General features: G+C 51.7%; 1 protein-coding gene across 4 annotated transcripts in view; it reads left to right on the top strand.

The window, feature by feature from the left end:
* The first annotated feature begins 1,260 nt into the window (after window positions 1-1,260).
* Window positions 1,261-11,041, top strand: part of GPM6B (glycoprotein M6B) — a 33,767-nt gene continuing 23,986 nt past the window's right edge. For 2 of the 4 annotated variants that reach the window (XM_004689857.2, XM_004689858.2), the window contains exons 1-2: window positions 1,261-1,703; window positions 8,666-8,785. In XM_004689857.2, the coding sequence (XP_004689914.1) occupies window positions 1,643-1,703; window positions 8,666-8,785 (181 nt within the window). In that variant the 5' untranslated portion in view covers window positions 1,261-1,642. Of the gene's footprint in view, window positions 1,704-5,533; window positions 5,585-8,665; window positions 8,786-11,041 lie in introns of those variants that run through there. The other 2 variants (XM_012730338.1, XM_004689859.2) reach the window with 2 other exon arrangements.

Genomic DNA, 11,041 nt, shown 5'->3' with positions numbered 1-11,041 from the left:
AGTCATCACCACAGCACATCATCACAATGGCCCCTTTTGTGCTAAATTGAACTTTCTTCTCCCTGAATCAGCTGGGGGCAAGCAGGCATCACCATATCCCCATCTGAAGGGGCCGCATTGTCTTTGCAGGAATCTACACTCAGTGGGTTCCCCATGGGCAGGGGATGTCTCAAACGTGTCTCTTCCCCGAGACTGTGCTTCTCAGCTCCCTGGCCAGGAGAGTGAACTGAGGCGGGGTTGTGCTGTAAGGGTCTTGCTGACAGTGGGACGGGCCTTCTTGGACCATGGTTAAAGTGAAAAATGAGAAGTAAAGTGAAAAAAATTTTGAAGCAGGCTAAACTGGTTTGCAGAATCTTTCCTGGTTGAGCAGCGCCCTAGGTGTTGAGTGTAGAAGGCTTGGGAGTGTGAGCGTGAACATACGAGATCAGGTTGTGAGAGGATTTGGATGCAGGATCTCACACATTTGCTTTTTCAAGTGTGGAGCGACAAAGCCTCAAATGTGGGAGTCGTGCAGGAGAGTAGGGTCTCCAGGCAGCCTTCTGCCCGGGGTCTGGGTACCTGTCGCCGTGTTTGTTCGCAGTCAGCCTGTTTGCTGCCGGCCTTCGGCAAGCTCTTGAGACACCCTTTTGACTGGAAGGGAGGGACTCTGAAGGAGTCAAACTGCACATAGACGCAGGCATTTGTGGTTTGTACTCCTCAGAGCCGCCGCTCGTCTGCTAGGTAGACTGGTAGCCTGTCCGCCGTGTGGGGTGGGTGTGCGTGAGAGGGGCCGACTGTGTGGTGGGGCTCTGGTCGGCGAGCTTCCTCTCCCGGACCGGCCTCTCCTGTGCAGGGCCCCGGTGGCCGTAGGCCAGGAGCTGGGCGCTGGGGCTGAGTTGCTGCACTGCTGTTGCTAGCTCCCAGCTCAGGGTTTTGCTGCGGCTGTCATGCATGTGTCTAACGCACTCTAGCTGTGTGGATGGTGAAGCACCAATAATGAAGCGAGCAAGTAAGCGAGAGACTAAGGGCAAGTTCTTGGGCGATGCTTCGCCAGGGTCGGGAGTGAGTGAACCAGCTGACGCCTGGACGGCCGTGGGAAGGAAAGTCGGCTCCTGAGAATGCAGCCGCTCCTGAGACAGCTGGCACGCGTGGTGGCCGGCCAGCTGAGTCACGTGGTGGGAGGGGGCGCTCTCCTTTCTCCTCCGCGGCCCCTCCTCTGATGTCACCAGTCTGTTCTTTCCTGGGAGAATTAATTAGCATTCACTGGGTGCAGTCAGCAGGGAGAAAGCGGCAGAGGGAGCAGCGAGCGGAGAGCTGTAGGAGAGTGAGGAGGAGCAGGAGGGCGCTCGGTGGGGGAGTGCGGGCTGGTCCCCCCCCAGGAGGGGGCCGCATTGAGGCCGGCGGCACAGAAAGGCGGGTTCCTAACTGGGATCCTCAGTGACGCATGTCTGTTCCCTGGCAGCTGCCTTTATGGACCAGTAGGCAGAGGGAGACTGACGGAGGAGCCTTCGCATCTTGGAAAGGACTGTAATCTACTGTAGCGAAGAACAGAGCCTCTCAATCACAGGGGTGTAAATAAGAGCCGAGGGGAGCCTGAAAGAAAAGGAAGAGGAGGGGGGAAAGTGTGTGCTGGGGGGAGCGGGGCGCATTTTTGGTGGATGGTATGAAGCCAGCCATGGAGACTGCAGCCGAGGAAAATACTGAACAAAGCCAAGAGAGAAAAGGTACCCGGCGCGCTGACAGCAGTCTGTTTGAAGCTTTTCACTGGGGGTGCTTAGACAGGGTTGCCCGATCCCGGGTCCCGGGCTTGCTTTCAGGCTGGTTTTTTCCTGCGGGCTGGTGTTAATCAGTCTTTCGCAACCGCTCCGGTTCCAAATCTCTCTACTGAACCTGGTGTTTTGAGCAGCGTGCCTGCAGGTCCTCACCTTGGGTAGCTGGATTTGGGGACTGGCTTCTTAAAAAGGAATGTGATGAGTCGTGCCTAGGTCCTGTGTCCTGCATGCTGTGTTCCACTGACAGGGAGTGCGTTGTTTGCTCTGCTGCCAGGACACGAATGTTAAATATGCTTTTTCTGGAGCAACATGGGCGTTCTATGATTTTCTCATTGAAAACGGTTGCTGTTTCCGTGTGTCAGACATGTCATAACCATTTACAGTTGGAGCTTGAGAGAGAGGTCGTTGCTTCTGTTGTCTGCTGTGAGTTGGGGGCGGGGGTCCCATTATTTAAGACTTGGACATTTAGGAGAGAAAAATGGATAACGGTCTTGTTCCTCAAAGGGAGTCTTAGAACAAGTTAGATCTTGTATGATTTTGACATACAGAATGTGGTTTTTGAGAAATAAATGTTTCTGTGGTAAGGAAAAAATGGCAGAAGCTAGAAACTGAATGAATCTGTCTTTGCCTAGAGAATGGCTGATTTCAAGTTTGATGCCCCAAGAATCACCTCAGCCCCTGTTAGGTTAACAGCATCTCACTGCATCGAAATTTATCTCCTTCACTCAAAGTTATAGCCTGTCAAGAAGTCACTAGAACATGTCTGTAGCGACTCTGACATGAAAAGCCCTCCCGCCCAGATCAGCTCTCTGGCACTGGCAATGCTGGCGGTCACAAAGGGGTAGCCATCCCCTTTGAGAGGGCCAGCGCCACTGTGCTCGTGAACATGCAGGCCGAACTGTCTGAAACTGCTGATTGTCAACCATTTTCCACCTACAAAATGTCATGTATTTCAACTTACCAGGCTTGTGCAGAGGCTGCTTGTTTTTCCATGGAATCGCTCCCATTTGCGATACTGAAGTAGGATTGTATCCTAAACTGAGCGGTTCCCTTTTGCAGTTCAGTTTTTAAAGCATGATAAAAGCGAGGCTGTGATTCAGTGACATCAAGTGCATACATGCACTTTCACTTTATCAGTTCTATTCCAGCATCCAGCCCACCTCCCCCAACAACAACAAAAAGCCAATCAGTAAATGTTGCCTTTTCTTGTAGGAAAATTATTGAATGTCCAGGAATGACCAAGCGGCAGCAAGAGAGGCTCTCGGGGTGTTCGTGAGACAGAGGAACAGAGGGAAAAGTTTCAGGACTCATTTCCACGAGGGTTAGAGATGCAGCTTAGGGGACAAAGCCATGTAATAGTATTACTATGAGGAAACCTGTCGCGGTTTATAACAATCCCCCCCAAGTCGATGCCTTTATTTAGTCCGCACTTCATTGACCCCGTGTTTGCCAGTGACAGAAAAAGCTTTTTGGTCCCTGTGGAAACGTCTTCCGTTTTTCTCTCCAAAAGCAGCAGGGGCGTCATCTCGCTCCCCCACTGCGGGCTCGTCAGCAGCCAGCCTGGCGCTGCGCTGCTGTGCTTCATGTCACGGAGAGGCCCCGCACCACCCCCGGCCCTGCCTCCACGGACGCCTGGATGCGAGCCCTTGTTAGCTGTGGCTTTAGCCCCCAAATTAGAAGGAAACGAGCGGACGGACACTTGCTGTGGCTTGAGGAAGTCAGAGTTAGACCAAGGGGCCAGATTCTGCCACGGGGACAGCGGGCGCTGCAGGGAGAGCCCAGGCCAGGGCTTGGGTTTTCACTGCAGTACTAGACCCGCAGCCCTCCCCAGTGCTGTCTCGGAGGCCTGCCTCTGTGCTCACCTTCATGCGGCGAGCAAGTTCCTAGGCAGCCGCTCTGAGTCAGAACACACCCAGGTCTCACCTTTGCAGCCCCCTCCCCGTTCGCTCGCCCATCATCATTCCGGGCGCAGACACGGCTCAAGCACATCACGGACGGCGGCTGCCTGTCCCTCCAGCCTGCCTCGGATTTCATTTTAAATTGATACTCTGCATGTTTGCTTCATTGGAACGAATGTTTAAAAACTGCACAGAATCAGAGAATGTGTTATGTAATTCTTGGCCTGGAGGATCAGTTTTTCTTCTTTTTTGTTTTCCTCCTTTTAAGCCTTTCAGCAAAGGATTTAATTTACTAAATTTAATCCTATGCATGTCGTCACTTCCCACAGAGTGTCTTACGGCAGCGAGCTATTTTTTCCCTTCGGTTCCTCCTTCCCTGTTGGTTTTCAGTCACTAATGTAGGGGCAATATTTCTCTTAAGTTGGGGTGTTCCTGCCCAGTGGCTTGTAAATGAACGCCTTTGGCTAATTATTAGTGTCTATTAAGAATGGAAGTTACGTATAGCATGGCCATTGACTTGACACTTCGAGTCGGTGTCCCTCCCTGGGAGTTTTGCCAGGACAAAGCAAGACGCTTCTTGAAATTAAATCCAAAGGACTTTATTCTGTTTTCAACAAAAGTAACCCAAGTCCTTAACAAAAAGAAAGCCATATGATTTTCAGACAGCCCCATAGCTTTGATGGAACCCCTCGCCCCGGATGACCAGATTCACAAGTATTTAGAAGCTAGTAGGACATTTTTCATGAGAGCCAGCAGGTTTTCTCAGACGGATGTAAGAAATGCCAACTGGCCAAATTATTACAAATGACAGTTTTTAAATTGGAAGCATTAAATTAAATCAAAGTGTGAGGATTGAGTAAACAGATACACTGGACTAGAATAAGTGGAGGAAATGAATAAGACAGAACCAAGGCAATAGATCACGGGACTCAGTAATAAGGAAATGCGAGCTTGCCTTCTATTTATTTCAGTGGCGTATTACTCGATGTCAATTCATTTGTGCAAACCAGTGCATCTGGAATTGCTTGGGAGTTCGTAATCACAGGGTAGGAAAACAATCCAATCAATTGCTCTATTGTGCGAAAAAGAATCTACGTATCTGTGATGAAAGTTATTTTTATTACATGTGGGAAATTGGAATCTACTGAAACAATTATGGTCCGACTAGTTAAGCTCCTATGAATCATTACAGGCATAAATTGCAGAATTCCAAGCATCACATTGAGTTCTAACCACACAGGGAAACGATGTGGTGAATTGGAAATGATGTATAATTTAGAATAAATTACAGGGCATAATCAAAATACGAAATGAGTTCAGACTGTTGACTTTTTTTTTGGAAAAATGTACACATCCACTGAAATCCTTTTTGCCACAAGATAATTTCTGATGTGGTTTTTAAAAAATGTGTCGGTAGTGCACTCTTTTCTGTTGAAGCAAAGCCGTCCTCTGTCTGTAGGGCCTGTGTGCTAATTGCCCAGTGGGGTAGCCTGTGACACTGCTCCCGGTGGGCTGCGAATGTCTTGAGTCAGAGATTTGTTTTAATGTTTTCTCACTTGATTATGTGAATATGGCCCAGAAAAAGTTCCAGATGCAGTTTTTCTCTGTAAGAACCTGCCAAGGAGAGCATTGGAAGAGGGGGTGTCTAGGGAATAGGCGGTAGAGCAAAGCGTGACCGGCCAGATGGTGCTGGACATATTGTGGTAGGTATAACGCAGCTTTCTTTCCTTGTTTTTTTTTTTCTTTAAAGAAAATGTAAATGTGGAGAAGATCTCAAGGCATTTGCTGTCCCTCCTTAGGCACTGTTTCCACTAGCATATTTTTTCAAGACTTGGCTGTTTCTTTAAAGAAAGCAAGCTGAGCCACTTCTGGGAATTGGGTCTGCCTCCCTCGAGATGGACTGGAGACCTTGTGTTCAGAGTCTAATTCTCAAAGGTGGGTCTCGCTGCTCATTGAAAGTACAGGTCAGTGTAGAGGAAATAATCATACTAAAGTGATTTCTTAGCCTTGACTCAGCTAAGGACACGAGATGGCCATGTCCCCGAGACACCAGTGTCCCCTCACCAGAACTGGTGGTGAATTGTTCCAAGGACACTTGCTTTTCTCCTCTGCGACCATGTCATGTGACGGGCCAGGCGTAGGGGTGGCTGTGGCTAGGGTAGAAGGAGAAGTTAGGGATACACACAGACCTCTGAGAGTCAGAGGCCACTGCCCCAGCTTCACAGAGGTGCCTGGTGTTCATGCATCTGTCCATGTACTCATCTAACTATGTTCTGCCTCATGATGTCACCCTTCCTCTGTCTTCTCAGTTCATGTGTTGGTAGTAGAAGTGGGGCTAACTCCTCTTAGGTCCCATGTGTGAGTCCAGTCTTGGTTTTCACCTTAATATGGCTGATGGGTGGTGACAGATTAAATAGCAGGCAATGCCAGAGAGGAGAATTTTGATCCTTATTCTGTCCCATGATATTTCTCTTCAGAGAGCATGTAATAAGGGAGAATCCATCTGTTCCTGTTTTATCATTAATTTCATTAACTTTTATGAGTACGTGATATCAAGGCTCAACACTCTTCAGTGCTAAAGGACTCAGAGTAAATATTTTAGGCTTTGAGGGCCACTCGGTCTCTGTTGTGACCACTCAGCTCTACCATTGTAGCCTGAAACAGATAATGGAGAAACCAGTAGGTGAGGTTGCATGCCAATAAAGCTTTATTTATAAAAGCAAGGGAAGCTTTTTGCTTTCATAGCAAATAGTGTCATAGCTTTCCTTGATATTTAAATAGCAGCTCAAACTGATGATAAATGTGGTTTAAATGTGGTTTCTAAAGACCTTGCCCAGCGGATATGGCCTTTCTAGGAAGCTTAAAGTCTGTCATTTAGTTGCTTCCAGTGATAAATTTCCTAGATGCTACAAAGCGGGCCCATGTGCAGTTATTTCAGTCACATAAAATACTGTGGTGGCGGGGGGTAGTGTATAAGGCATCCATTTCCCATTGTTTGTTTCATACCCACCACCAGCGATGACCACCCACAGTTGTGTCTCGCTCCATCAGCCACCGCCACTCATCTCGGCCCCAACCACAAGCAGTACCTCAGATATCACTGTCTCTCGTGCTTCTTCAAGAAGCTGGATCGCTCTGCGCCCATCTCTGTCTCTACTCGCTAAGCATGAGAGGGTGAACATGGCCAGCCTTCCCTCTGAGAGAAAAAACCAGGCTCTCCTGGCTCTATAGTTTGCCCATTTCTTGTCAGGCCCGGAAGCAACAGTGTAGTAGATCTTTCAAGCCGAGGCTATCAGGCACTGCCGTCTAAGTGTCGGGACCCTGTCCTTGGGCTCCATGTGACTGCTCTGCTTTGTGTGATTTTATAAATAGCAGCCTCCCCGGAAGTACTGAGAAGCAGCTGCCCACTTCTGGCCCCATCTCTGCTGCTGTGGAGGAGCCCTGTTTTACCCAGAACTAAGCTGCCCTGGCGCGGCTGCCATGTTCTGTTTTGTTTTTGAAGACACGTGAGTGCTAGCTAACCCAGGCTTCTGCTTAGTGCCTGTGCCTGATTGGCCACAGGTCCGGACGCTTCCCAACCCGTGGGAGAGGAGCAGAGAATGTGTGTGCCCTGTGCAGAGACGCCTTGCCTCGCGGGCCTGGCTTGGGTGAGGTCAGTGTGCTGGGCCCAAAGGCAGCTGGGCCAGCAACTGACTTTCCCATCGCCCTTGGTTTCTCCATTTGTAAAGATTGAAGAATGATAGTAGCTGCCTCACAGGGCGGTGGTGACACACGAGGGAGCGGGTGGGCTACACCTCTCCCAGTGGCCACTGGGACCCCCACAGTACCCACGGCCTCCAGCCATCACCTTCGTCCTTGAGAGCAAACAGCAGCAGCAAAAAAAGATTTCATTGTGCGGTGCTGAGCGTAGTGCTTTTTCCCACTTTTCATTGAAGCAATTTTTACCTTGAAGCCAAAAGGAAAAAGGTATTTTTCTAAACACCGCCTGGAAAAGTTAGGTCTCCACTTCCTGATCAGAAGTAGCTTGAGAGTTTTCAGCGAGCGTGGAGAGTGAGGTGGGGATTTCAGGAAGGCTGCGAGGTGGCGAGTGGGGCTGTTCAGGGCGTTCGCTTTCTTCCGCTCATGATGTGATGCTCTCTTTAGAGGCCTGCCATGCCAAACGGAGCAGTAGAATCCGGGCTTCTGATGGAATCATACAGCAGCGTCAGAATCATTTTTTTTTTTTATCCTTAAATATTTGTGGCACCTCAGAGAACATACACCCCTGTGCTAGAGGCTTCTCAGGAGAGCTGGCCGCTTTGATGTTGTCTCTCTGAGTTGTCAAGATTGTGACTCAACTCATAGCCACAGCCTACAGCGTGTCAGGAGAGCGAGTGCCCATTTTCCCTTCCAGTCCCCTATGTAGGAAAAACTGTCGTTACTGTGAGGGGAGGTTGTCCCTCGCATGTGACAAATTAGTTCCAGCCCAAGGCCAGCAGCCCTTTCTCTGTAAAACACCGGGAGATCATTGGAGCAGGGTTGAATCCAGAGCGCTGTGGATGCCGAGGTACTGAATTCCAGAGGAGGGGACAGAGAGGGCCCCAGGTGTCCGGGGGCAGACCAGGGCTCCTCAAGGCTGGAACTGGGTATGTTTCGGAGTGAGAGTCTTCGCTGGTGCGCAGTCACGGGCACAGTGCTGGTGCTCTGTAGTCCGCAGGCCGCGCAGACGCAGACATACTGTCATGTGAAGCCAGACTCCCGTGTTTTGTGGTAACTAGCATGTGCTCCAAATGAGGGGGGAAGGTGGGGAAATAAGACAAAGACAACATGACGAGGGCTGCAAACCGGAGCCCAGAGCTGAGGAGGAGACAACGCGCTCTCATTGTATCGTGCTGAGCTGATCCTGAAAGGTTGTGTTTCATAGTCTGTGTGTTACATTCCCCCTTTCCTTTACATGGTAAAAGAACAAATAAAAATGCTGATAAGAATCTTTGCTGGAGATAGAGACACTGACTCTTTGCCACCTGAAATTGGCAGCGAACAGCAGAGCTGAAATGGAAATTGGCAGGTACCACTGGATGTACCCAGGCTCAAAGAACCACCAGTACCATCCCGTGCCAACACTGGGGGACAGGGCTAGCCCCTTGAGCAGTCCAGGTAAATACAGCCTCGGGGTGAATTTAACAGCAAGTCAACTGTTATCTTTCATGTGTAATGCCTCTTGCGGTGTGGTGTTATCTGATGTTTTGCTTGATGCACTCATTTGTTCACAAGGGAGCGGGTGGAACTGGATCTTTAGTTATCTTTCTTTTTCTCTCCTCTCCATTCCACCCCACCTTTCGCCTCTTTCCTTCCTCCTCCCCGCCCCTCTTCTCCAAGGAAGCCTGTCCAATGATACACGCTTTGGGGTTAACTGCAAAACTTCCAAGTCTGGGCCAGTAGTGGGGTGGGGCGTCACACCTGTCAACCATGGGCCCAAGAACAGGGCTCAGGCGCCCCTTGGCGCCCCCTGTGTCCGCCCTGTCTCGCGGCTTTGTGCCGCTCTGGACATCAGCCTTTGCGTTTTCCAAGGAAGAAGTCAAAGCCCCCGAAACGAGGCTCGGCTGGCCGGTACTTGGGCCCGTCAGGTAGGTCCAGGGCCCTGGCTCCCAGTTTCCCTGCTCCAGGAGCCCAGGGTTCTCGGACTGCGCTGTCTGGGTGCGGAGCGCGCCAGCCCCTGTGGGGGCCGGAAGAGGGGCGTGCGAGCGGTAAGCACAGCCACCCTCCAGCCTCGCAGCTAATCCTCGGTTCAGTCGGATTTTCAGCAGCTCCGAATGTGGCTCTCACGGGGCTGTGGCGGGGCCCATCAGCATGACTGGGCTTCCAGGACTGGGGTGCTTGGGCCTGAGCTGCGTGTTGCTCCCTGAGAGCTACCTGCTTTCTCCAGACTAAATCAGAAGTGACAGTGTGAAACCTGGGCGCTAACCCTGAGGCAGCAGTCCCGGGGTCAGTGTGAGCGACCATTGGACTACAAAGTCCTAGAGTCTGTAAGCTCATAACATTCTTCCTCTTGAAACGGAGAGTGTGGCGTGGCCGCGGTGAGCACGCCCCTCCCTCTGGGGTCAGTCAGGCCTGTACTGGGCAGCGAGGCACAGGTCCTTGCGTCGGCTGCCTTGGTCAGAAAAGGTGAGCAAGAAGTGACGTCGGACACTGGTCCTCATAGATCAGTTAGAGAAGGTTCGATACATGCTCTACCCGTGCCAGGGAATGCTCCTGCTCAACAGTAAACAGGAATGAAGCTCCGGCAGATGTTGGGCACAGATGTGCCTCGAAGCCGTGATGCTGACTGACAGGAAGGCACAGGGGCCAACAGGTGGGAGCCCATTTCTGTGGGAAGTCCAGAGCTGGCACCTGCGCAGAGACAGAAAGGGGACTCGAGGCTTCCGAAAGGGGAGTGGGGGAGAAGCGGGGGTGTAACTGCTAACTCGGACAGAGGGTGTCTTCGGTGCTGCTGGTCACACACCTGCAAACTGACCCCACACCATCAGCGTGTCCCCTGAAAGCAGGTGAATTCCGTGCTGTGTAAATTATATCTCAAGAAAGTAAGTGGTCGTTAACGCTCCCCACACTCCTCGCACCATTAGACGTGCACAGTTCAGTGGTGAAGAGGGAGAAGCAGAGGAAGAGAGACGGGCACTAGAAACTCGCTACCTCTTGAGCAGTCGTTAACAGCCCTGGATTAAGATTTCTGTGCTTGCGGCCTGTCAGCCAAACACGAGACTCGGGACCTTCTAAACAACAGCTTCCGCCCAGATCTCGGGGCCGGCGCTGCTCCCCAACTGAAGCATTTGGGCTCGCACGGTGACGTGGCGCTCTGGCCGCGCGCTCCACTACGCCCCCTCCCGCGGTCTGGTCACGCGCGCAGTGCAGGGGCCGTGCTGGGAGCTGGGCCAGGCCACGCGGTCTCTTCTCTACCCTCGGGTGGGGCACAGCACCAAGCATGTTCCCATCGAGACAGGCGCTAGCGAGCGCCTCAGTGTTCAGTGTGGGTGCTCCGGTGGGATGAGGAGCTGCAGGATGCGCGCAAGGCCTGCGGCTTGCGATGTGGCGAGAACTCCGTGACGGAGCCGCTGCTTGGCTGCAGGAGAGGAGCAAAACCAGGAATCACTGAGACTTCGGGTCCCGCCAACGCCGCCGCCCGCGCTTCCGCCGCAGTGTGCGCGTCCTTGGGACAGATGCCTCGCGGCACAGACTCCAGGCGTCAGGGTCTGCGGCACCCTGGGAGCTTGCTAGGAAAGTGCCAGAACACAGTGTGGGCCCTGGTGGGGTACTGCGCCGCCACGTGACTGCCTTCCCGTTGCTGGGAGACTTTGTTAGCTCCTAAGTCCATGCGGTTGCCATTCTCCACTTAGCTCCCCGAGCAGATGGCGTGAG

This window comes from Condylura cristata, unplaced genomic scaffold, assembly GCF_000260355.1.
Source record: "Condylura cristata isolate star-nosed mole 26May11 unplaced genomic scaffold, ConCri1.0 scaffold00027, whole genome shotgun sequence".
NCBI lineage: Eukaryota > Metazoa > Chordata > Mammalia > Eulipotyphla > Talpidae > Condylura > Condylura cristata.
Note: the sequence above shows the minus strand (reverse complement) of the source record. Positions and strands in the feature narration are given on the sequence as shown.